The 27,437-nt window shown below is 39.7% G+C and overlaps 1 protein-coding gene across 13 annotated transcripts in view; it reads left to right on the top strand.

Annotated features, from left to right (window-relative positions):
• shi (dynamin-1 shibire) overlaps positions 1 to 27,437 on the top strand; it is a 411,365-nt gene that overhangs the window by 229,931 nt on the left and 153,997 nt on the right. For all 13 annotated transcript variants that reach the window (XM_053784874.2, XM_053784869.2, XM_053784870.2 and 10 more), the window contains 4 exons: positions 2,388 to 2,547; positions 23,440 to 23,571; positions 24,600 to 24,719; positions 25,397 to 25,603. In XM_053784874.2, the coding sequence (XP_053640849.1) occupies positions 2,388 to 2,547; positions 23,440 to 23,571; positions 24,600 to 24,719; positions 25,397 to 25,603 (619 nt within the window). The remainder of the gene's footprint in view (positions 1 to 2,387; positions 2,548 to 23,439; positions 23,572 to 24,599; positions 24,720 to 25,396; positions 25,604 to 27,437) is intronic.

The raw sequence follows: 27,437 nt of genomic DNA on the forward strand, positions 1-27,437 counted from the left end.
TAATGTACAAAAAAAATATTTGAAAATAAGTAAAGCAATTCAATTACATTTACTAAGTATGAAGTGGGTTAGGATGTTTCTGCCATCTTCCATGACATATCCTTTGGTGGATTCAGAAAGGTTTCCTCGAGTACATTTTATAGGTTACTTTGTAAGCTGTAAAATGTACTCATATTCTTTCTCCTTTCTAGTTTCTCAGGTGGTGTCTCCACATGCAATAGGACTGCCAATTTTATTGTTATTTTTTCTCTGGTATTTTTTTCACGTATCTACATGTGGATGATGACTTAAGGGAAGATGGGAAGAAAGTCTTGTGGTGCTTGAAATAGGATTACTTATTCACTCTTAAATATGGTAGAGATATTATAAATAGTAGAGGGTAAATGAGAATAAAAGTTGACTCAAAGTTTGTTGTTCTGGGCTTTTTTTGTTTCCTAGTGGCCACTTCTGGTTAATATGGAATAATTTAATTGCTTTTTATTAAAATAGAATATAGTTGAGCAGGTAGTACAAGAAAATATTATGTGTAATAGTAAATAAATGAATGAATGCAAACATTTTAGGAACAGTAAAGATTAGGCACAAAGAGATCAGAAAATAAATTTACTATTTTAAAACTGTAATAAGTTCAGATGGCAGGAGTGTATGTGAAATCAGGCAAAGCAGTTTGATGTTAGCCTAATAGAATGTGCTTTAATGTAATCAAACTTTGCAGTAATTGCTTATTTGAAATCTGTGGCATTCGTATTGGTTAATAAATTTGTAAAGTTAATTTTTATTGTAAATACCCTAACCTTAGGTTACTAACAGTAGCATAATGAAGTTCAATATAATGTTTTACTCAGATTGATATGATAATTTCCTGACTAGGATGTTTATATTGAATTGTTAATATGTAAGACCCTTTATTATAATTTAATTTTGTTAGTTTTTGTTGTTGCACTTTAATTAGTCATTTTAAGCAATGAAGCATGTGTGTTTTATTTTCAGTGTTTATTTTTATTCTTTATTTTCCAAGTGTTTTATTCTTATACACACTTCATTTCATGAATGCAGGGCATCTCAAAAGTTTGTATTTTATGTTCCTTAACTTTGTAATCCTTAACCATTTATTAATGATATTAGCACATAAATACCACTGTCATCTGTAGAAGCTGTAAGTCTTAGCTCATGTACATCTTACACTATACTTATTCTCAGATATTTTCATTTACATTTTTAAAGGGATACTGCTGCCTAGTTTACCTTGTCCCATGTTGAACATCTTAGGTTACATAGATACACACAAATGCTTTTTATGTACTGCACTGTGAAATTTATAGTTTAACCTCAGATTTATTTTGATAGTATCATATGCTTTTTCTTTATTTACTCATGCTGAAATGTGTGACTTGTTAGCAAGTTAGAGCATTTATCCATCAAACTTTGGTAACACATTTTTATATTTCCATCTGTGAAGAAGACAATTATTGATAATTAAATTTCTCTGCACAGTTGAAGAGCACTGAAGCTCCCATTTGTTTTACTTGTGCAAGTAAGGAAATTGAACATCTGCATTATACAATTAAATTATATATTTGATGGTACTTGCTGCAAAGTTATCAACATTGTAGTATCTTTATGTTAATGTTAAACCAAAATATAGTAATTTTATGTAGTAAAAGTTTTGCTTTATTTGCTCTTAAGTACAGTATTTGTAGAGATGGTGAAGATAGCATTGTGCTGATGAGTTATTACACTATGCATGACATTCTCAGTTGTTTTGGTAATGTATTTGTGATGTCACCAAAACTGTAGTGTGGATTACATCGTGTTTACTGTCCTATAAAATGTGTTAGTCATAATGTACCAGTGCACAGTAGTGATATTTTAATTAGTTTATATTCTTGCTCGGCACACATTTATTTACCTAAGCGCTAATAATATTTATACTGTATGTCATTATTACCTATTGACCTTATGGTACTGTAGACCTTGTTTAATATATCATGAATAATTTATAGCACATTCAAAAGAAATTAAAGAATTCATATTTGTAGTATAGATAATTTTATTCATGGTAAAGCAGTTTTCAAGAAACAGGAGTGGAAATTTTTATTTTGTTAGTTTCATGCTTTGTAAAAGAAAATTAGGACTATTGCTAGTTTCTTATAGCACAAATGTATGTGTGCACCTTCAATAATAATATTTGAATGTGTAATAAATATTTATTACAAATGTTTCAGTAAATTATCATTTAAGAAAGTGTTAAAAATATACAGTGAAGCATTTCCATGAGTAAACTAAAAAAAAAAAATACATACTTAATTGCATATGGTTTAAAAATATATTTCTTACATAATTATTAATTGGGCTCTTATTTTTTTTTTACCCTTGCAAACTTTTAGTGCCCAGCAGTCTAGTGAGAACCCCAGCAAGTCAGGTCGTAAACTGGGAAATCAAGTGATACGCAAAGGCTACATGTCAATTTCCAACCTTGGCTTTATGAAGGGTGGCTCACGTGATTACTGGTTTGTCCTAGCATCCGAGTCACTTTCTTGGTTCAAGGTAAGTTAGAATACTGAAAGTTGTAGTGTGTGTGATTGATGAGTTAGTGAATTTTGTTTGTTTGATTCCTCAAACCCAGCACCACTGCTCTGCTTTAGTCTATGAACCAGCAAATGATTGCTAATTTCAAGAAGATTTACACCAAGAATCTATTTTGCCAAGTGTTTTGTAGAGACTTCAGCAGGAAAACACTCAGACATTAAAAAAACTGAACTCAATTTGTGTTTTTGAAGATGATGCTTCATCTTATTTTAAGAGCCTCAGAAGAAAGCGACAGAAACAAACATTATTTTTTTTTTCCTCCGAGAAGAAGGCCGCGCAGACCAACTAATTGACATTAGTACAAATCCCATAGATTTTGAAAAAGAAATGGGAAACATGCCCACTCACTCAGCACCTGGAAAAGATTCATTGAATGCTCTATTTATAAAGAAGTGCAAAGTACCACTAGCATGAGCCCTCGGTATTCTTTGGAGAAAGAGCTTAGATCTTGGTGAAATACCAGAGGCCTTAAAGAGTGCATACATCGCTCCTTTGAATAAGGGAGGTAGTAGAGCACTAGCTAAAAATTAGACCAGTAGCCCTAACCTCTCACATAAAAATCTTCGAAAGAGTGATGAGACGGCAGATTACAAATTTCATGAACCAGCACAACCAACATAACCCGAACCAGCATGGTTTTAGAGCAGGACGATAATGTATGTCACAGCTGCTGAACCATTATGACAGAATTACGGAGGCATTGGAAGACGACCAAAGCACAGATGTGATTTACACAGAATTTGCAAAGGCATTTGACAAATGCGATCATGGAGTGATAGCGCACAAAATGAACGTAAGAACGAAGGAACACTGCAGCAGGCCTACTGGCCCATGCGAGGCAGGTCCAAGTCTCCTACCGGCTTAAGCCAATGCACCCAACCTAGTCAGGTCAGGTCACATTGACTTAAGGGAGGAACACGGCAACCGACCTGGTAGCACAAGCTATCAGGTCCAACTCACACCCACCCACATCCACTCATGTATTTATCCAGCCTATTTTTAAAGTGACACAACGTTCTGGCCTCTATAACTGTACTTGGGAGTTTGTTCCACTCATCCACAACTCTATTACCAAACCAGTACTTTCCTATATCCTTCCTGAATCTGAATTTTTCCAACTTAAAACCATTGCTGCGAGTCCTGTCTAGGCTAGATATTTTCAGCACACCATTTACATCCCCTTTATTTATTCCTGTCTTCCATTTATACACCCCAATCATATCCCCCCTAATTCTACGTCTTTCTAGAGAGTGCAGATTCAGGGCCCTTAGTCTATCCTCATAGGGAAGGTTTCTGATACATGGGATCAACTTTGTCATCCTCCTTTGTACATTTTCCAGAGCATTACGGGGAAGGTAGGCAGATGGATTTTCGGTTTCCTAACACACACAACACAAAAAGTAGTAGTGAACACTGCAAGATCCAACATCAGCGAGGTCAAAAGCTCAGTGCCCGAAGGCACTGTCCTGGCACCTCTGCTGTTTCTCATCCTCATAGCAGACATAGACAAAAACACCCGGCACACTTTTGTATCATTTGCAGGTGACACAAAAATAAGCATGAAAGTCAGTATGGTAGAGGACACTGAAAAGGAACAGGAAGATATAAACAGGGTTTTCCGGTGGGCAGTGGAGAACAACATGACGTTCAGTGGTGATAAGTTCCAGCTGCTTAGGTATGGAAAGAATGAAGAACTCAAAAGGAGCACTATATACAAAACTCAAGAGGGTCACCAAATAGAACGTAAGGAACATGTAAAGGACCTAGGAATAATTATATCAGCACTGTTATGGAGACCATAACAAGACAGATCACGACAGCCAGGAAGATGACGGAGTGGGTACTGAGAACTTTCTGAAGAAGGGAAATAATGCCGATGGTGACCCTTCAAATCGCTAGTGCTCCCTCACTTAGAATATTGCTCAGTGCTGACGGCCCCATTCAAAGCAGGAGAAATATCTGAGCTGGAACAAATAGAGATCGTTTCACTCACATTGAGCCCGTGAAGCACCTAAACTACTGGGAACGCCTGCAAGTCTTGAACATGTATTCATTGGAGCGGAGGAGAAAGAGGTACATGATAATATATACTGTACCTGGAGGGTACTCGAGGGCTTGGTTCCAAATCTGCACACTGCCATAACATACTGGAGTGAGAGATATGGGAGGAAGTGTAAAATAAACTCAGTGAGGAGCAGGGGTGTGGTGGGGACAACAAGCGAACACTGTATCAACATCCGGGGTCCTAGAATGTTCAACATCTTACCAGGGGATATCAGAAACATGGCTGGAACCAGTCTAGAAGCCTTCAAGAGGAAACTGGACAAGTATCTTGACCAGGTGCCAGATCAACCAGGCTGTGATGGATATGTTCGGCAGTGGGCCTCCAGCAGCAACAGCCTGATTGATCAGGCAAGTACCAGATGAGCCTGGCCCATGGCTGGGCTCAGAGAGTAGATGAACTCTCAAAACTCTTCAAAGGTATACCAATGTATATCAAAGAGGCAGTGGTTGGAAGAAGTCGCCTTCAAATCAGTAATCCACCCTTACCCATACCAATTCTTCAAGTCCAATGTACATTATAAGTTGCACTTCTGGGTTTGTGAAATGAATTACCATAAAACCTTGCACAGTGGACCCCCGGTTTTTGTAATTAATCCGTTTCAGAGAGAGTGATTAAACCCAAATCTGACGATTTCCGAAGTAATTTTCCCCATAAAAAATAATGGAAATCCAATTAATCTGTTCCAGACACCCAAAAGTATTAAAATAAAAATAATTTTTTTACATGAAATATACATTTCTCTACACAGAAAACAATGAAACCTGCAGAGGGGAGGGGAGAGGATGAAGGTGTACTATTGTTTGGCAACACTGTTTTTCTTGAAAGCACTGGGATTTTGAGAGTGATACACCAGTAAAGGCTTCACTTTGAAATCCCCACTACCATTACTACAAAACATGCGAGTTAGCCTGTCTTTCATAGGCTTGTCCTGGGAGTACCTTTTCCTCCTGAATAATGTAGGTCCCCTTTGGCATTTTCTTCCATGAGAGGCCTGTTTCGTCATAATTGAGCACTTGTTGTGGTTTGAACTTTTCAGCCTCTGTGTACCCTTTCAATTCCTGAACATATTTTTCAGCCACTTTTTTGTCAGAACTGGCAGCCTCACCATGCCTTATCACACTGTGTATGCCACTACACTTCTTAAATCTCTCAAACCAGCCTTTGCTGACCTTAAATTCACCAATATCAGCACTAGTTCTAGGGATTTCTTTGAGATCATCATGCAACTGCCTTGCCTTTTCACAAATTATTGACTGCATAACACTATCTCCTGATAATTGTTTCTTGTTGATCCGCACCAGCAACAAAGTCTCCACATCTTTGAGTATTTGTGATCTCTGTTTTATAAGCATATTTGCAACTTTTGCAACAACAGCTTCCTTGATTTCCTTTCTCTTGGCCACGATAGAAGTGATGGTCGTGTGGGATTTTTTATACAACCTGGCCAGTTCGGCAACATGCACTCCACTTTCATATTTTGCAGTGATGTCTTTCTTGAATTCTATAGTGTTTCTCACCCTCTTTGTCAAAGGGCTGGCACTAGAAGCTTTCTTTGTTCCCATGGTGGCTTATTTAGCAGTTACAAGCACTAAAAAGAAGAGAATAATGCAAAATGTATCGTATGAATGTGTGGGATCGGACCTCTCAGACTGCACGGACACGTTTCGGATGAATGACTAATACCGAGTTCAGTGACGATCACTGAGCCAATATTTTGACAAAAAAAAAAAAACGTTACTTATTCCGAATACAGTGGACCCCCGCATAACGATATTAATCCGTTCACGAGAGCTCATTGTTATGCGAAATTATCGTTATGTGAATGAATTTTCCCCATAAGAAATAATGGAAATCAAATTAATCCATGCAAGACACCCCAAAGTATGAAAAAAAAAATTTTTACCACGTGAAATATTAATTTTAATACACACAAACTGAAAAAGGCATGCACAATTACATGACACTTACCTTTATTGAAGATCTGGTGATGATTGATGGGATGGGAGGAGGAGAGAGTCTTAGTGTTTAGAAGGGGAATCCCCTTCCATTAAGACTTGAGGTGTCAAGTCCTTTTCTGGGGTTACTTCCCTTCTTCTTTTAATGCCACTAGGACCAGCTTCAGAGTCACTGGACTTCTGTCGCACAACATATCTCTGTCGCACAACATATCTGTCCATAGTGGCCTGTACCTCTCGTTCCTTTATGACTTCCCTAAAGTGTTTCACAACATTGTCAGTGTAATAGTCACCAGCACGGCTTGCAATAGCTGTGTGAGGGTGATTTTCATCCATAAAGGTTTGCACTTTCAGCCACATTGCACAGATTTCCTTAATCTTTGTAGTAGGCAACTTCTTCAATTTCTCTCTCCCCTCCTCCGAACCAGTTTCCTCAGGTCTGGCCTCTTGCTGTTGAAGTTGATCTAGCAGCTCATCAGTGGTTAGTTCTTCATTGTCCTCCTCCACCAACTCTTCCACATCATCCCCACTAACCTCCAACCCCAAGGACTTTCCCAATGCCACAATGGATTCCTCAACTGGCATACTCCTCTCAGGGTTAGCCTGAAGCCCTTCAAAATCCCTTTGGTCTACACATTCTGGCCACAGTTTCTTCCAAGCAGAGTTCAAGGTCCTCTTAATCACTCCCTCCCAAGCCTTACCTATAAGGTTTACACAATTGAGGATATTAAAGTGCTCTCTCCAAAACTCTCTTAGAGTCAGTTGAGTTTCTGAGGTCACTACAAAGCACCTTTCAAACAGAGCTTTTGTGTACAGTTTTTTGAAGTTTGCAATAACCTGCTGGTCCATGGGCTGCAGGAGAGGAGTGGTATTAGGAGGCAAAAACTTCACCTTAATGAAGCTCATGTCCCCATAAAGTCGCTCTGCCACATCTGTAGGATGACCAGGGGCATTGTCTAACACCAGGAGGCACTTAATGTCTAATTTCTTTTCAGTTAGGTAATCTTTCACATTGGGGGCAAATGCATGGTGTAACCAGTCATAGAAAAAGTCCCTAGTGACCCATGCCTTACTGTTTGCCCTCCACAGCACACACAAATTAGCCTTGAGGATATTCTTTTGCCTGAAACCTCTGGGAGTTTCTGAGCGATACACTAATAAAGGCTTCACTTTGCAATCACCACTAGCATTGGAACACATCAACAGAGTAAGCCTGTCTTTCATAGGCTTATGTCCTGGGAGTGCCTTTTCCTCCTGAGTAATGTAGGTCCTGCTTGGCATTTTCTTCCAAAACAGGCCTGTTTCATCACAATTAAACACTTGTTCAGGCTTCAGTCCTTCACTGTCTATGTACTCCTTGAATTCCTGCACATATTTTTCAGCTGCTTTGTGGTCCGAACTGGCAGCCTCACCATGCCTTATCACACTATGTATGCCACTATGCTTCTTAAATCTCTCAAACCAACCTTTGCTGGCCTTAAATTCACTCACATCATCACTAGTTGCAGGCATTTTTTTAATTAAATCCTGATGCAACTTCCTAGCCTTTTCACTTATGATCACTTGAGAGATGCTATCTCCTGCTATCTGTTTTTCATTTATCCATACCAATAAGAGTCTCTCAACATCTTCCATCACTTGTGATCTCTGTTTCGAAAACACAGTTGAACCTTTGGCAACAACAGCTTCCTTGATTGCCGTTTTGTTGCCCACAATAGTAGCGATGGTTGATTGGGGTTTATTATACAACCTGGCCAGCTCGGAGACACGCACTCCACTTTCATACTTATCAATGATCTCTTTCTTCATCTCTATAGTAATTCTCACCCTTATTGCTGTAGGGTTGGCACTAGAAGCTTTCTTGGGGCCCATGGTCACTTATTTTGCAGATAAAATCACCAAAAACACTGTAATAATACGAAATGTTCCGATTGTATGCTTGGATGTTACCGCGGAGGCTGGCTGGTAAACAATGCCACCGGCGGAACATGTGAGGCTGGCTCAGGCCGCACATTAGACGCGTCTCGGACGAACAGCGTTGAGCGGGTTTTTTAGCGGTATGCGAGGCAAAATCTTAGTGATAAAATGTATCGGTATGCGGATTTAACGTTATGTAAGGCCAACGGTATGCGGGGGTCCACTGTACACTTATCAGACTTACGACCTGCTCAACATACGACCACTCGACTTACAACCATGTTTTTTATGCCAAATTTCTTTTTCGGGCCACCCTGCCTTGGTGGGAATCGGCCAGTGTGATGATAAAAAAAAATAAAAAATAAATAAACAACTGTTTGTGTTGTACACAGTGTTTATCCTAAACCTTACGGTATAAAATACAGTACTAACAGTATAAAAAGTTAAGTAAAAAATTAAATACCAAAATAAAACAGTAAAATCAAATCATTACAAAAGTGTGATGCTGATATTCACTAATAAGGTTCGACTTAGGTCCATTTTGACTTATGACCGGTTGGTCGTAAGTCGGATAGTACCTTTATTACAAAATCCAATGACGACATAATCTAGGGGTCCACTGTATTTTGGGGTTTGAGTTATGATGGTGTATGATATGATGCGTCTTCTGGAGTGGATTAATATCTTAACTCAAAGGAGTTCATGTATTTCTGAATTTGAGCTTGTTTGAAATATTAGTTGTTCAGAGATTGAAAGCCCACCATCATTAATTTAGTACTTTATTTTAATTTTGGGATTTTTAATCAACTTTAGACATAGTAAAAAATATCTCATAGCAGACATAAAAACACCCATCACATGTTTGTATCATTTGCAGATGACCCTAAAATAAGCATGAAAGTCACTATGGTAGAGGACACTGAGAAATTACAGGGAGACATGAGCAGGGTTTTCCATTGGGCAATGGAGAACATAATGACGTTCAGTTGTGATAAGTTCCAGCTGCTTAGGTATGGAAAGAATGAAGAACTCATATGGAACACTATATACAAAATTCAGAGGGTCACCAAATAGAACAACAGGAACATATAAAAGACCTGGGAATAATTATGTCAGCTGACCTTTCTCTTAAGGAATATAAGACAAAGATCGTGACAGCCAGGAAGGTGATGGGATGAGTATTGAGAACTTTCAAAACAAGGGAAATAATGCCGATAGTGACACTCTTCAAATTGTTTACAGCCTGCATTGAACCAGTAAAGCACCTAAATTACTGGGAATACCTTTAAGTCTTGAACATGTGCTCACTGGAACGGAGGAGAGAGAGGTACAGTGGACCTCCTATTATTGGCCAACTCGGTTATCGGCCGGTTTTTCGGTGCTCGGTTATCGACCGTTAATTTGGCAATCGACCGTTTGGGACGCATCCATCCGCCGGCTGGGGTCGCTTGCGTGTCAGTTTAGCTTTCTCTCGGTGGCTGAGGAAGCTTCTAAGCATACATCCAAACATTTCACTTGTTTTTCATTGTTTTTAGTGGGGCTTTTTTGCAGTGAAACTGAAATAAATAACCATGGCTCCAAAGAAAGTTCCTGTGGTAAAGAAGGTGAGAAACACCATGGAATATAAGCGTGAAGTGATAGAAAAGTTTGAGAGTGGTATGGAGGTGGTGGCACTTGCCTGGATGTAGAGCAAGAATAAATCAACAATTATATCCATTCTGGCAAAGAAAGAACAAATCAAAGATGCTAATGTTGCAAAAGGAGTAACTTTTCTAACTAAACAAAGGCCACCAATAATGGAAGAGATGGAAAAGTTATTATTATTGTGGATTAAGGAAAGAGAATTAATGGGAGACAGTGTTGTGGAGTCTATTATTTGGGAGAAGACAAGGCAGTTGCATGAGGATCTTGCAAAGAAAATGCCTGGAACAAGTGCTGCAGTTTGTGAATTTATGGCCAGCAAAGGATGGTTTGATAGATTTAAGAAGCATAGTGGCATACAGTGTTGTAAGGCATGATGAGGCAGCAAGGTCTGACAGATGTGCAGCTGAAAAGTTTGTGCAGGAATTCAAGGGGTACATAGTGGCTGAAGGATTCAAACCCCAACAAGTGTTCAATTGTGACGAAACAGGTCTGTTTTGGAAGAAAATGCCAAACAGGACCTACATTACCCATAAGGAAAAGGCACTGCCAGGACACAAGCCTATGAAAGACAGGCTTACTCTTTTTTTTTTTTTTTTTTTTTTTTTTTTTTTTTTTTTTTTTTTTTATATATATACACAGGGTTTGACAAGGTTAAGGATTCCTAACTTTATTGGCAAGCTAAGAGCTGTTACCTACATCAGCTCATTTGAAAGCATTTGTTGTGTGGTAATGCTAGTGGGGATTTCAAAGTGAAGCCTTTACTCGTGTATCACTCAGAAAATCCCAGAGTGTTCAAGAAAAACAATGTAATAAAGAATAGATTGTGTGTGATGTGGAAAGCTAATCTTAAGGCGTGGGTCACAAGGCAAATTTTCAAAGAGTGGGTTAATGATGTGTTTGGCGCAAGTGCGAAAAAATACCTCCTGGAAAAGAAATTGCCACTCGGGTGCCTCCTGTTACTGGACATTGCTCCTGCACATCCTCCAGACTTGCAAGACCAAGTGTTTAGGGACTTCAGTTTCATCACAGTGAAGTTTTTGCCTCCTAACACCACTCCTCTCCTCCAGCCCATGGACCAGCAGGTCATTTCTAACTTCAAAAACTCTTCACAAAAGCAGTGTTTCAAAAATGCTTTGAAGTGACCTCAGACACTCGGTTGACCCTAAGAGAGTTCTGGAGGAATCACTTCACTATCCTCCATCCTTATTGGTAAGGCTTGGGAGGGAGTGACGTCCTTGACTTCGAACTCTGCTTGGAGAAAACTGTGGCCAGATTGTGTCCAAGAGTGGGATTTTGAAGGGTTTGAGGCTGACCCTGACCTTGCTGACCCTGTGGACTCTATTGTGGCACTGGGATATTCCCTGGGGTTGGAGGTGAGTGGTGAGTATGTGGAAGAGTTGGTGAGGACCTCAGGGAAGAGCTAACCACTGAAGAGCTTCAACTGGAACAGCAACAGACTGCAGCTGAGGAACTTGCTTCAGAGGAGGTGGAAAAGAGAGTGAAGGAGGTGCCTTCTTCAGAGATTAAAGAGGTGTGTGCAATGTGGATTAGGGTGAAAGCTTTTGTAGAGAAACACCACCCTGACAAAGCTGACACAAGCCATATCTGCAACATGTTTAAATGACAAAACCCTGTCGCACCCTGTCCCACTTCAGGGAAACCTTAGAGATGCCAGAAACAGAGCATTCTGGACAGTTATTTTGTGAAACAGGGGTCCAGTGACTCTCAATCTGGTCCTAGTGGCATTAAAAGAGAGAAGGGAAGTAACCCCAGAGAAGGCTTTGCTACATAAAGTCTTTATGAAGGGGGATTCCCCTTCCAAACACTAACTCCTCCCTCTTTCCTCGCTCCTATCTTCCAGAAGCTAGCATTAGCCGCCAATAAAGGTATGTAATACTTACATAATTGTTAAAAAAAAAAAATTACGAATATTTTTGTCTAGAACGGATTAATTGTATTTACATTAATTCTTTTGGGAAATATTAATATGGTTATCGGCCGACCTTCTGGAATGGATTACGGCCGATAACCAGGGGTCCACTGTACACGATAATATATACCTGTAAAACATTTGAGAGCCTGGTCCCAAATCTGCACACTACATAACAAACTGGAATGAGAGAGATGGGAAGAAGTGTAAAATAAACCCAGTGAGAAGCAGGGGTGCATTGGGGACAATAAGGGAACACTGTAGCAAGATCTGGGGTCCCAGACTATTCAATGTCTTACCAGAAAGATATCAGAAACATGGCTGGAACAAGTGTAGAAGCATTCAAGAGGAAACTGGACAAGTATCTTTACCAGGTGCCAGATCATCCAGGCTGTGATGGATATATGGGACAGTGGGCCTCCAGCAGCAACAGCCTGGTTGATCAGGCAAGCATCAGACGAGCCTGGCCCATAGCCGGGCTCCGAGAGTAGTTAAACTCTCAAAACTCTTCAAAGGTGAAGAACATTAATGGTTGTAAAGTTCTTCATAGGTGGTCCAACAGCTATATACAGTAAAAAATTTTTTTTTTTTTTTTAATTTTTAACACGTCGGCCGTTTCCCACCCAGACAAGGTGACCCGAAAAGTAAGAAAGAAAGAAAAAGAAAAAACTTTCATCATTCAACGTACTCACCATCACTCATAAGTCACTGTCTTTGCAGAGGCGCCCAGATACGAGAGTTCAGATGTCCCTCCAAACTGCCAATATCCCAAACCCCTCCTTTAAAGTGCAGGCATTGTACCTCCCATTTGCAGGACTCAAGTCCAGCTAACCGGTTTCCCTGAATCCCTTCACAAACTATTACCCTGCTCACACTGAAACAGCTCATCAAGTCCCAAAAATCGTTTGTCTCCATTTACACCTATCTAACGTGCTCTCACACACTTGGTGGAAGTCCAAGCGTGCGTGACAAAACCTTCTTTACCCACAAAGCCTCCTTTACCCACTCCCTCCAACCTTTTTGGGGCTGACCCCTACCCCACCTTCCTTCCCCTAGAGATTTATATGCTCTCCAAGTCATTCCTACTTTGTTCCATTCTCTCTAAATGACCAAACCATCTCAACAGCCCCTCTTCAGCCCTTTGACTAATACTTTTAGTAACTCCACATCTCCTCCTAATTTCCACACTACGAATTCTCTGCATAATACTTACACCACACATTGGCCTTAGGACACCTCCACAGCCTCCAGCCTCCTCGTCACTGCAGGCAGCATTTACAACCCATGCTTCACACCCATATGAGAGTGTTGGTACCACTATACTCTCGTACATTCCCTTCTTTACCTCCAATAATGACGTTTTTTGTCCCCTCAGATACCTCAACACACCACTCTCCTTTTTTCCTTCATCAGTTTATTGTTAGCCTCATCCTTCATAAACCCATTTGCTGACACGTCAACTCCCAAATATCTGAAAGCATTCACTTCTTCCATACTCCCTCCCTCCAATGTGATATCCAATATTTCTTTATCTAAATAGTTTGATACCCTCATTGCCTTACTTTTATATACATTCACTTTCAACTTTCTACCTTTACACACCCTCCCAAATTCATCCACTAATCTTGGCAACTTTTTTTTAGAATCCCCCCAAAAGCACAGTATCATCAGCAAAAAGTAACTGTGTCAACTCCCAAACACCCTAGCAGTTACTTCTTTTACAATCCCATCTATAAATATGTTAAATAACAATGGTGACATTACACATCCCTGTCTAAGACCTACTTTTACTGGGAAGTAATCTCCCTGTCTCCTACACACTCTAACCTGAGCCTCACTATCCTCATAAAAACACTTTGCAGCATTTAGTAACTTGCTACCTATTCCATACACTTGCAACGTTTGTAATTCTCATACATGATTGTGGCTGTTTTGGTGACAATGTATCATTATCTGGTATATTTTCAATATTGCATTTGCAGTTTATAATGAAAGGACAGATGTCACTCTTTTACCTTTTAGGTAATTGATTTACCATATTTCACGGCTTAAAGACACTCCAGTGCATTAGATGCATCCCAGTTTAGAAGGTAATAATCAGAAAAAAAAAATTAGGAGCACCTTATACCAATAATATTTACTCTGAAACCTATGGCAATTTTCATGCAGAAATAAGGTTACGTTTGATTATGGGTACTGTAGGTCAAAATATACGATAGACCTAGTGCTCACCTGAATGCCCCGATGATTTGTCAATTTGAAATGGTGAAACAGTTGCTGGTCCCTTATTGCATACTGATGCATCTTTGACTCGGTATAAACAAAAATGGCTGCTTCAGCTGTTGTTGGGTCACCATATTTTCTTGGCAATATTTGACACTATAAGTAGTATAACATATGGTAAATATGATTACTGGTACCTAGTAATAGTGAAAATACCCAGCATGTGTTAACGATAGTGTAATATATGGTAGCATTATTTTAACCCTTTGGCTGTCACAAGCCCCTTTCTGAAACTGTCATTCTGTGTTGTAAAATTTTTGGAAAAAAAAAAAAATTCTTATGAAATGATAGAGAATTTTTTCCCGATGGTAATGACACCAAAAGTACGAAATTTGGTCAAAAACTCACAGAATTACGCTCCTGCAAAGTTAGAGGTCTCAGCGACATATACGCATCGGCGATTTCACCGATTTTGAGCCCTGATTTTGGCCAATTCCATTGTTCCAGTTGACCAAACTCATAGCTATTTCTTTAGAAATCCATTTTTTCTATCAGTTGAGTACAAGAAACTGCCCATTTACCGATTTGAACTAACCAATAAAGTGGTCAAAAATTGGCAATTTGGCCAATTTCATGCAAATTAAAAAAGATGCCAATTTCAAAATAGGGTCCAGAATAAACAATGTAGACATTCTTGGCACTAAAAAAACATATCCTCTGTTCATTAGTCATGTCTCTAGGCCCCTCTTATATTACTATTGCTTTCTATTTTTATTTTTTATTCATACAAAAAAATACAAAATTTATTGTTATGCAGACTACTGCATTATTGTAAAAATGGTATAAATAATATCAGTACACTAGTGGATGAATATTAGACTCCCCAGTTGACGTGTATTGGACGTTACCTGGTTACCTGGAGGTTACCTGGAGGTTGTTCTGGGGATCAACTCCCCCGCAGCCCGGTCCATGACCAGGCCTCCCGATGGATCAGAGCCTGATCAACTAGGCTGCTACTGCTGGCTGCACGCAGTCCAATGTACGAGCCACAGCTCGACTGATCCGGCACTGACTTTAGGTATCTGTCCAGCTCTCTCTTGAAGGCAGCCAGGGGTTTATTGGTAATTCCCCTAATGCTTGATGGGAGGCTGTTGAACAGTCTTGGGCCCCGGACACTTATGGTGTTTTCCCTTAGTGTACCAATGGCGCCCCTACTTTTTATTGGGGGCATTTTGCATCGCCTGCCCAGTCTTTTACTTTCGTAGGGAGTGATTTCTGTGTGCAGATTTGGGACCATTCCTTCCAAGATTTTCCAAGTGTAGATTATGATATGTCTCTCCCTCCTGCGTTCCAACGAGTACAAGTCAAGTGCTTCCAAGCATTCCCAGTAGTTAAGGTGCTTGACAGAACTTATACGTGCAGTAAAGGATCTCTGTACACTCTCTAGATCTGCGATTTCACCTGCTTTGAATGGAGATGTTAATGTACAGCAGTATTCCAGCCTAGAGAGAACAAGTGATTTGAAAAGGATCATCATGGGCTTGGCATCTCTCGTTTTGAATGTTCTCATTATCCATCCTATCATTTTCTTTGCACGTGTGATCGTGGCACTGTTGTGATCCTTGAAAGTGAGATCCTCAGACATTACTACTCCCAGGTCCCTTACATTACTTTTCCGCTCTATTGTATGGCCAGAGTCTGTAGTATACTCTGTTCTAGTTATTATCTCCTCCAGTTTTCCATAACAGAGCAGTTGGAATTTGTCCTCATTGAACATCATATTGTTTACCGTTGCCCACTGGAAAACTTTGTTTATGTCTTCTTGGAGGTTAACCGCGTCCTCAGCAGATGACAGCCTCGTGCAGATCCTAGTATCATCCGCAAAGGATGATACGGTGCTGTGATGTATATCTCTGTCTATGTCTGATATGAGGATAAGGAATAAGATGGGGGTGAGTACTGTGCCTTGTCGAACAGAGCTCTTCACTATGGCAGCCTCTGATTTAACTCTGTTGACCGCTACTCTTTGTGTTCGATTTGTTAGGAAGTTGAAGATCCATCTCCCCACTTTCCCAGTGATTCCTTTAGCACATATTTTATGGGCTATTACACCATGATCGCATTTGTCAAATGCTTTTGCAAAGTCTGTGTATATTACATCTGCATTCTGATTTTCTTCCAGTGCATCCAAGGCCATATCATAGTGATCCAGTAGTTGTGAGAGGCAGGAACGACCTGCCCTGAACCCATGTTGCCCTGGATTGTGCAGATTTTCGGAATCCAGGTGATTTGCAATCCTGCTTCTTAGCACTCTTTCAAAGATTTTTATGATGTGGGACATCAGAGCTATTGGTCTATAGTTCTTAGCTAATGCTTTGCTGACACCTTTATGGAGTGGGGCTATATCCGTTGTTTTAAGTGACTGTGGAATTTCACCCATGTCCAAGCTCCTCCTCCATAGTGTACTTAGGGCACGCGAGAGGGGTTTCTTGCAGTTCTTAATGAAAACAGAGTTCCACGAGTCTGGGCCCGGGGCTGAGTGCATGGGCATGTCAGTGGCTTTTTCGAAATCTGTCGGAGTTAGGGTAATGTCAGAAATCTGGCATACATTTATGGAGTTTTGAGGCTCATTCATGAAGAAATCATTTGGGTCGTCGATCCTCAGACCGATTAGTGGTTCACTAAACACAGAGTCGTACTGGGATTTCAATATTTCACTCATTTTCTTGTTGTCATCTGTGTAAGTCCCATCCTGTCTGAGTAAGGGCCCGATACTAGATGTGGTATTTGCCTTGTTTTTGGCATATGAAAAGAAATATTTTGATTTTCTTTCAATTTCACTAATAGCTTTAAGCTCCTCCTGTCTCACCTGGTTCCTGTAAGAGTCATTTAACTTAAGTTCGATAGTTTCCACTTCCCTGGTCAGCGCCTCCTTTCGTGTATCAGATATTCTAGCACTCCTGAGGAGCTCAGTGACTCTTCGTCGTCTTCTCTAGAGGGAGCGTCTTTCTCTCTCCAGTTTACTCCTGTTCTTCTTCTTTCTTAGGGGAATATGCCTAGAACATGCTTCAGCTGCCAGGAAGTTGATCCTTTCAAGGCTCTGGTTTGGATCCATGTCATTTAAGACATCTTCCCAACATGTTTCGTTTAGGACATGGTTTACCTGGTCCCAGTTGATGTTCTTGTTGTTGAAGTTGTATTTTGTGAAGACATCTTCACAGGTACATGCATTCTGCTGATCAGGACCCCTATGCATGTACATCTGGACTTCGATTAGGTTGTGATCAGAATTAGTTGTTTTTGATATTCGTATGTCTCTTATCATGTCCTCATTATTTGTGAAGATAAGATCAAGTGTGTTTTCTAGTCTTTTTGGCTCCACTATCTGCTGGCTTAAGGTGTGTTTTTCGCAGAGACTTAGTAGCTCGTGTGTGTGACCTTTCATCTGTGCTACCTCCGGGGATTGTTTCAGCTATAACATTATTTGCTACTTTCTTCCATTTTGTATTCCTTAGGTTGAAATCGCCAAGCAGTAAGATGTTTGGGGATGGAGCTGGAAGGTTTTCCAAACAGTAATCAATTTTCAGTAGCTGTTCCTTGAACTGTTGTGAGGTTGCATCTGGTTTATATACAACCACAGTGACTAGGTTTTGGTTCTCAATCTTTATTGATAGAACTTCAGCTACCTCATTTGTGGTGTTCAGCAACTCCGTGCAGATGAGGGACTCTTTGATTTACAGGCCAACCCCCCCTTGTTGCCTGTTCTTTCTGTCGCATCTCAAAAGGTTGTAACCACTTATTCATATTTCACTGTCAAAGTGATCTTTTGTGTGAGTCTCTGTGAAGGCTGCAAACATTGCATTAGACTCCTCTAGAAGTCCACTGATAAAAGGTATTTTGTTGTTGGTGGATGGCTTAAGGCCCTGTATATTAGCAAATATGAACGAGGTTGTATTTTGTGTTTGTTGGGGGGATTTTGTTATTGGCATCAGTAGTTGTAATTCTGGAGGGCCATGGGTGGCCACTGGCTGCTCCTCCAGTCCAACAAGGCTCCAAGGTGGTGGACTATTTTTGTTATTTCCTTCCATTTTCCTTTTCCGTTTCCTGCCACTAAAAAATCACCTGGAGTTGGGTTGTCGTAGCTACTATTGTTTGTCTTGTGGGGTCTGTGCCTCCTAGTCCCTTTTAGATGGTATGCAGGGCAGTCGATGTTGTAACACTGCTTCTGGAGGGCCGAGGAGTGACACATTTTTGGGTGAAAGAAAGTACAGGAAGAAGAACGACACACTCCTTTAGACAGGAGGTCGCTACATTTTTTGGGATGCTCAAAGTTGCATGTCCCATTTTTTTTTCCTGATATTCCATGCTTACAGATGCCCCAAGCATAATATTTGCACAAATTCACCTTTGGTTGAGAATTGTTGGGAGGTGTGTTGTCAATTTCTGCAGGTTCTGGGACTGCACTATAATCCTCAGTATGCAAGCCAGGGCCACCCCGTCCTGGATTCCATCTACTTTCCCCAGTAGAGGAAGAAGGAGGAGACTCCTCTCCAGCATCTGTACTGTGGGCCACGGTCTTGTGCAATGATGGTTGTATATTTACGGTTTTAGTGGTGGTTGTGGTAGGGTCCCTGGTAGCGTCTGGGCTGGCAGTAAGGCTGGGTCTGAGTCAGCACTGGGGCTGGGGGCTGAGCCTGGGCCAGCACCAGCACTGTGGGTATTAGTGCTATGACTGGGGGAGCCTGGGCCAGCACCAGCACTGTGGGTATTAGTGCTATGACTGGGGGATGGGTCTGGCTTAGCACTATGTGGGTGACTAGATAGTTTCGAGTCATCTGTTGTGGTATGGGCATTCTGCATTTTTTGATACACTATCTCTTGCTCCCATGTTTTATATATTTTTGGTAGACTATCCAAGAGGTCATCCTTGTTTTCTTGATTATTTTTATCATTTATTACTCTCCTTAGTACCTTTCTGATACCTGCCCAAAGTTCTACATCTTTATTGCACAACCAGAAGCACCTTGCTAGTTCGAGGTCATTTTTTGAGGCTGTATTTAGTCTAGTACAAGAGAGATGGTGTTTGGAAGAGCATAGATTTCATGTGATTCTGGATTTCCTTCCAAGGATTTTTTTACATGTCCCACAGATATGCTGTGCTGACATCCTGTCTGTATCCTACTACACTCTGTATGCCACGGAAGAAAACTTATTTCCACTTTACCTTTCTCTTGCTGGTGCCAGTAATATGCAAGATGTATTTATGTGAACCAAGTTTGCAGTATGTGGGTGGTGGTGTAGGGTGGGTGGTGGGTGTAGGGTGGGTGTGAGCCGGGCAGGACTTGCCCACACTGCCACACTTCACTATTATTTTTATTATTATTATTATTTAAATTCCTTTTATGTAGTGCTGTACACTGTTTATCTCAAGGATATACACTGTATTCTTTCAAAATACACTTTTCACTGCGCTATACTGGGATCATTGTTTTATTATTTACACAGCAGCTAGGCCTATGCTAACTTTCCCCTACACTTCTATGGAAAAGTTTTTTCCTGTTTAGTAGAGGTAACGGTTGTATGCTCAATTTATGTATGCTGTGATTCCCTGCACCTCAATGCTACCACCACTCGTTTTATCTCTTATGACTATAGTAATTACTCATCCGTTATTAACACTTCACTGGACCTCTGGCAATAGTTCGCTAGTGCCAGTCGCTTGTAAGATATTCCCCTATATACACTATATATTGTACGCTATACTGGGGGATAATTGAGATTACTCTTATCTACAATTTAGTTCACTATGTCACTGCACATATATATCCTTGTCACTCGCTATGCTACTTATAGATAGATCAATATTTGTTTATTTCCACTTGTGTCGACATCCGGCAATAATTCACTAGTGCTGGTCAGGTCTATTTCCCACGGTAACCGTTCCTCCACCGGCACTCTCCATGTGACACTATAATCCATATTTTCCTATTTAGTGTTCACTGATATTCCTTTTTTGTTTGTTCAAAGGAGTATATGCACTTTATGGTTGCACACGTTTATTTCCCGCATTCTGTTCCCTCTGCTACTATCAAGACACGCAGTTTTTGGCGGAGCACAACCGCGCGCGACTGTCCCTGTCCCAAAACGTGTGGTGTGATTTGCTTACTCTTGAACATTGGTAAAAATCGAACATTTCCGCTACTTTGAGCTCAATTTCAAGGTCATTTTCATCGTGAAACTAATCAAAATCATCTCTCTTTCTGTAATATGTTTTCCATTTTATCACGTGAGACCAGGAAAACGAGAATACAATGATAAATACCATACGAAAATACACCTCAAAGTCTGTGTTTTAATCCAAAAAATGGTCAGTTTTTTTTTCTCATTATGCACTACGTGCTGCAGGAATTTTTTTGTGGTGCACACTGACCACAGACCCATTCTCTCATATGTGGGCCTTCAAGCTTTCTCCTGCTTGATTTGATGCCGCTATAATTATTGAGTATACTATATACATCTGAAACACTGGCTCGTAAGACGTATATATACGACCAAAACAGTCAAAGGGTTAAAGTACCTACCATAAATGACACTGCTTTGTGACTTCGGTAGCTTAAGAAATAAGGAAGGAAGGTGTTACTGAAATAGGAATTTTGTTTTCTGTCAGTATCCCAGTACAGTATTCATATTTCAGAAATAGTGTCTCAAAATGTTAGTAATTTACTGTAATTTTGAAATGCTGGACTTGTTGTAGTTTCAGTGGCTTGGCATCGGACGTAACTGGGAGAGCTACAGCCCACCCCACACCCCAAACTTATAGGTCCCGTCACTGACCTTCAGTTTATAGGACACAGGGTAGTTTTTGGAGAAATTTTATGGAAAAAAAAAATGTGTCTAATAAGCCTTTAAATATGGTATCTTCATCTTAATGTCTTGTTGTGGTGTCACAGACTGTTTAACTGTTTAGTTGAGTTGCTGGCTATTGTTGATCAGTGATCATGTGAAGTAATGTTAGTTGTTTTTTCATTTATATTCTGTTATTTCTCCCCTATCTTACTTGTTTCCCTCCTTACATCCTCCCTCCTTTCCTCCTTATTTCCTCATCAGCTTTTTCTCTGCATCTTCCCTTCTTCCTCTTCTCCACTCCTAATTCATTCTCCTCTTAATTCAGCCCACTGCTAATGTCATGTACCCTTTTATTTTATATTAAAAAAATAAAAACTAGACTCACGACATTATATATTAGGCGGCTTATAATGACTGAATTATTTACTAATGCAAATGTTTATACAGTTAGATGTATTGCAGTACCCATATTACTCTTCCCATTCCCTGTCCCTCTTTCGTGTGTCCTGTATATAATTTATCTTGCCCCCTACTCTGGGACAATGAAGGTATCTTCATAAAAATTCCACTTCTGTGTATGGGATGGGCTATCTAGAGAGATTGCATTTCCCAGGTGAAGGTAACCCCAGCTCTATCGGAATGAAACCTCTGAAACACTCAAAACTAATGAACCCTTGCTGTGTACCTATCATATAGATTAGGGTAGCAGCACATTGCTCAATAATTTTTTTTTTTTTCAACAAGTCGGCCGTCTCCCACCGAGGCAGGGTGACCCAAAAAGAAAGAAAATCCCCAAAAAGAAAATACTTTCATCATCACTCATCACTTTCACCTGACTCACACACAATCACTGTTTTTGCAGAAGTGCCCAGAATACAACAGTTTAGAAGTATATATGTATAAAAATACACAATATATCCCTCCAAACTGGCAATATCCCAAACCCCTCCTTTAGAGTGCAGGCAGTGTACTTCCCATTTCCAGGACTCAAGTCCGGTTATATAAAATAACCGGTTTCCCTGAATCCCTTCACTAAATATTACCCTGCTCACACTCCAACAAAAATCTGTTACCCAGTACTCCCTCCTTCATAATCCTGTTTTTTTTTTTTTTTAGCCCTCGTATTGCTCCTCCTCCAGGTCAAGTTAAGCAGGTTGCAGTATAAATATGCTTGTCCAGGTTAAGTGTAATAATTACCATACCCAATTTATCGGCCATTACATCATAATTAGCTTAATAACATGACCATTGATCCTTATTAGCATGTTTATCAGTCATTAATAATCATTTGCATTATAATAATTGATTTTTTTGTCATTATTAGCATAATTTTCTGTTAGCATAATCATTATTAGCTTTATAATTGTCAGTTAGTCATTATTAGCATCATAACCACCAATCACTCATTATTAGCCTTATAATCACCAGTTACTCATTCATTATTAGCACAATCAGTTACTCAGCATCTTGATCATTATTAGCATCATAATCATCAGTTATTATTAACATCATAATCATCAGTCATTATTAGCATTATAACCAATCATATATTATTGCCCTAACCATCAGTATAATCATTAGTCATTATTAGCATCATAAACGTGTTTTGCATTCTTGTACATTGGTCTGAACTAGACACTAATGATTAGGCGTACTTTCTCTTCCCTAATTAACTGCTCTAAACTTCTTGACATTATTCCAACAAGTTTAAAGTCAAGCTCACATATACACTTGGAAGTGAATTAGAGATATTTTTGTATGGCTTCAGTGATTATCTCACTGGCTTCTGTATCCTGTTTAGAGTTGATGAGATAGCTACTGCATAATAGACTTTCTTTTTTCCTTGTCCTATAATGTCCTGTCTACTGTATTCTATCTTTCTTGTAAATGTTCCTGCCATTATCAAAGATGTGCATATAGTGTTACCCATGCCTATCTGTTTGAATGTTCATCTGCTTGTGTACACGTGTATGTTCAACTGTAAATGTCTGACCATCTGTATATGTGAATGTCAATCTATTTTAATTTTTGTATGTATACACCAGTAACTATGTCCAGAAATGTTCAAATAAGTGGTACATCTACAATCACTTGTACTGTTTTACTGTTTATGTTCTCTCCCCGTTTTTCTTAATTTCTTAATCACTGTCATCTGATTATCGTTGTCATGAAACTATCATGCCATATTTTGTATACACTATATATAGGCTTTTCAAATGCAGCTGTTAGTCTGTATGAAGGTAAAGTATGATCACTGGATATCTTTACAGGATGAGGACGAGAGAGATAAGAAGTACATGCTGATGCTCGATGGGTTGAAGATCAAAGATATAGAGCAAGGCTTTATGTCCCGCCGCCATGTCTTTGCCCTTTACAATCCTGATCAGAAAAATGTCTACAAGGTAAGAATTTTAAGGGGCTTACTAAACATAAGAATGTATCGCCAGCCAGTGTTTGCTAATGATAAATATAAGAATATAAATTCCAGGGTACAGTATTCATGTGATACAAAGCTGGGTTAAGTTTTTATTCTCTGATTTGGAGAGGTGATGATTATGGAGAGCATTTCAGGCAGACTGAAAATAAAAGTAAAATATCCCTTTTGATCCATTAATTTTGAGCTTTGCATACAAAATGGTCATAGTGAAATGTTAAATATCCTTGCATTGTGGCTTCAGATTCATCTCGTACTTGAACTGTTTTTAAGTATGCAATTTCCATTCCTTGTCTTCTTGAGGGTGCTGAGCTACAGGTGCTGGTCCTGCTACTGATCTAGCCAGCTAGATAGTTTGAGCTATTGCTCAGTTTTGCACGTTGACCTTAAACTTTGCTTGTGTTGTGAACTGGTTTGACATTCAGCTCCTGGAGATCAACACTAAACCTCTTCTGATTAATCTTTACTGAGTATCGGTATCGCCAAAAAAATTTGGTATCATTTCATCCTTATTATAAAGGACTTCCAATGATAGGTTGAAGCAATGGTTTGAGAGATAGGGACTTGATTATGAAGTAAACATTTGTAAGCTGTTTTAGAGCAAGGCGAGTACAGTTATTTTTAAGATTCGATGTGGAATTGGAGTAAGATTGCTGTAACATCCTTTACTATTATATTTGAATGCTCTGATGGTATTATTTTTAGAATGAGGAGTACATTACCTACATTTGGAAGATTTGATTAAGATGCTAGTTTGGTGGATCATTTGTGTCGGTGCACTTCAGAACAGTGTATTTTTTTTTTGGGGGGGGGGGGGAATTCTTCGATGGGCCAGAGCTGATGGGGTATAAAAAAAACATACAACATAATGAGCATAAAGATATCATATTTTACGGTTTCACTAACTTGTATTCGACGTATCAATATATTTTTAAGAAATTTGTTACCCAGTCAACTATTAAAGTGTTTCAGCATGTTTGTTTGGCATCTCCATAGGATTACAAAGAGCTACAGTTGGGCGTTGAAACCCAAGATGACATGGACTCTTGGAAAGCATCATTCCTACGTGCTGGTGTTTACCCAGAAAAAGTTTCTGACTCTAGTAATGGAGAAGAGGTGAGCACAGGATCCTTATTTTGAAAATACATGTATATATGAACATACATAGTTTGTATGAAGAAAAAGGAAAAAAGATGCGTAAGAATTATAGGATGGACATAAGCTTGAGTATACCGGGTAAGATATATGGTATAAAGAGGGAGTGTTTCTGGTAAGTGGTAAGTTGAGAGGCAGGACTCCTGGAGCTAGGACTTGACCCCTGCAACCACATATGGCGAATGAGTACGAGTAAACTCATTCGTGCATACACCCACATACATTTTTTTTTTTATATGTTTTTATAATGCTTGTGTGGAGAATTCTTGTTTATTTTGGTAAAAATTAAGAACTGCAGATCAATTGTTACTTTAGTTGTGGTGGCTGCTTAGCTGCTGCTGCAGCAACAGCATAAAGGACATTCTGAGTTGGTGAGGCATGGGACCTAATCCTCCACCCTCACTAATTATAGTTTTCATTTGCCACTCCCTCCCATCATTCAGGAATTCATCTTCTATTTTAATGTGGGTAATTTTAGAACACATTGTCATAATTTAGGGCCCTACTGTACTAGCTTCTTAATATATTCTCTGTATTGTCTATTATCTAAAAGTTTTAATCTCAAGTATAGTTAAGTCTTTTTATTGACATTTGTTTGCTTCAGGGTTTGTTTTTTTATTGACATTTGTTTGCTTCAGGGTTCTAGTGAAGGCTCCACGTCTATGGACCCTCAACTTGAACGTCAAGTGGAGACCATTCGCAACTTAGTCGATTCTTACATGAAGATTGTCACGAAGACTACACGAGATTTAGTACCAAAGATAGTCATGCATCTTATGATAAACAACACCAAAGATTTCATTATGGGGGAGCTCCTTGCCCACCTGTATGCCTCAGGTGATCAGGTATGTTCAAACTGATAATAATTTACTGATGAAAAATACTGCAGAAAGTTCTTAATTAATTGGATAGAATAAATCTGTAGTGAAAGGAAGGTGGGGTAGGGGTCAGCCTAGGAAAGGCTGGAGGGAATGGGGGGATAAAGGTGGTTTTGTGTGCGAGGGGCTTGGATTTTCAGTAAGCATGTTTAGGTCTTAGACCGGGATGTGTAAAATCACAATGGTTGTTTAATATATTTATAGATGGGGTTGTAAAAGAAGTAAATGCTAGGGTGTTGGGGAGAGGGGTGGGATTAAATTATGGGGAATCAAATACAAAATGGGAGTTGACACAGTTACTTTTTGTTGATGATACTGTGCTTATGGGAGATTCTAAAGAAAAATTGCAAAGGTTAGTGGACGAGTTTGGGAGTGTGTGTAAAGGTAGAAAGTTGAAAGTGAACATAGAAAAGAGTAAGGTGATGAGGGTATCAAATGATTTAGATAAAGAAAAATTGGATATCACATTGAAGAAAAGGAGTGTGTATTGCAACCCCTGAATGGGTCACAATGTATGTAATGTATATTACTTGTTCATATAATTTTATATTGCTTGTATTTGTGATAATAGCTAAATCGTAAATCTTTCTTTTCTTTCAACACACCGGCCGTATCCCACCGAGGCGGGGTGGCCCAAAAGAAAAAACAAAAGTTTCTCCTTTTACATTTAGTAATACATACAGGAGAAGGGGTTACTAGCCCCTTGCTCCCAGCATTTTAGTCGCCTCTTACAACACGCATGGCTTACAGAGGAAGAATTCTGTTCCACTTTCCCATGGAAGAAATCGTAAATATATTGCTTTATATTATTATTTGACTTAGTTATATTATTATGTAGGATGTAACATTTATATATTATTCAGTGCTCATAGTTCGAGTGTTAAGTAGCTGACAGCATTGTCTAACAATCGTTGTGCTCATTACGCTGCTGGCTTCTCAGAGTTGCTGGGCAGCAGCAGCAGCACGGAGTCACATGATCAGGGGGGGTGATCACACCTCGCCTGGAGTAGTCTGCCTGGGCTGTGCTGTCTCTTTTCTGTTTGGCTTGGCTTCCGACAAGACGTGTCTTCCTTACTGGCCTTTGTTGGAGGATCGTCTCTGTCGCTTTCTTGTTGTTGGTTGACAGTGAACATAGAAGAGAGTAAGGTGATGAGGGTATCAAATGATTTGGATAAAGAAAAATTGGATATTAAATTGGGGAGGACGAGTATGGAAGAAGTGAATGTTTTCAGATACTTGGGAGTTGATGTGTCGGTGGATGGATTTATGAAGGATGAGGTTAATCATAGAATTGATGAGGGGAAAAAAGGTGAGTGGTGCGTTGAGGTATATGTGGAGACAAAAAACGTTATCTATGGACGCAAAGAAGGGAATGTATGAAAGTATAGTAGTACCAAACTGTTATATGGGTGTGAATCTTGGGTTGTGAATGCATCAGCAAGGAGGCAGTGGAGATGTCCTGTCTAAGGGCAATGTGTGGTGTGAATATTATGCAGAAAATTCAGAGTGTGGAAATTAGGAGAAGGTGTGGAGTTAATAAAAGTATTAGTCAGAGGGTTGTTGAGGTGGTTTGGTCATTTAGAGAGAATGGATCAAAGTAGAATGACATGGAGAGCATATAAATCTGTAGGGGAAGGAAGGTGGGGTAGGGGTTGTCCTCGAAAAGGTTAGAGGGAGGGGGTAAAGGAGGTTTTGTGGGCGAGGGGCTTGGACTTCCAGCAAGCGTACATAAGCGCGTTAGATAGTGAAGGGAGACGAATTGTATTTGGGACCTGATGAGCTGTTGGAGTGTGAACAGGGT

Source organism: Cherax quadricarinatus, chromosome 51, assembly GCF_038502225.1.
Source record: "Cherax quadricarinatus isolate ZL_2023a chromosome 51, ASM3850222v1, whole genome shotgun sequence".
Lineage (NCBI taxonomy): Eukaryota > Metazoa > Arthropoda > Malacostraca > Decapoda > Parastacidae > Cherax > Cherax quadricarinatus.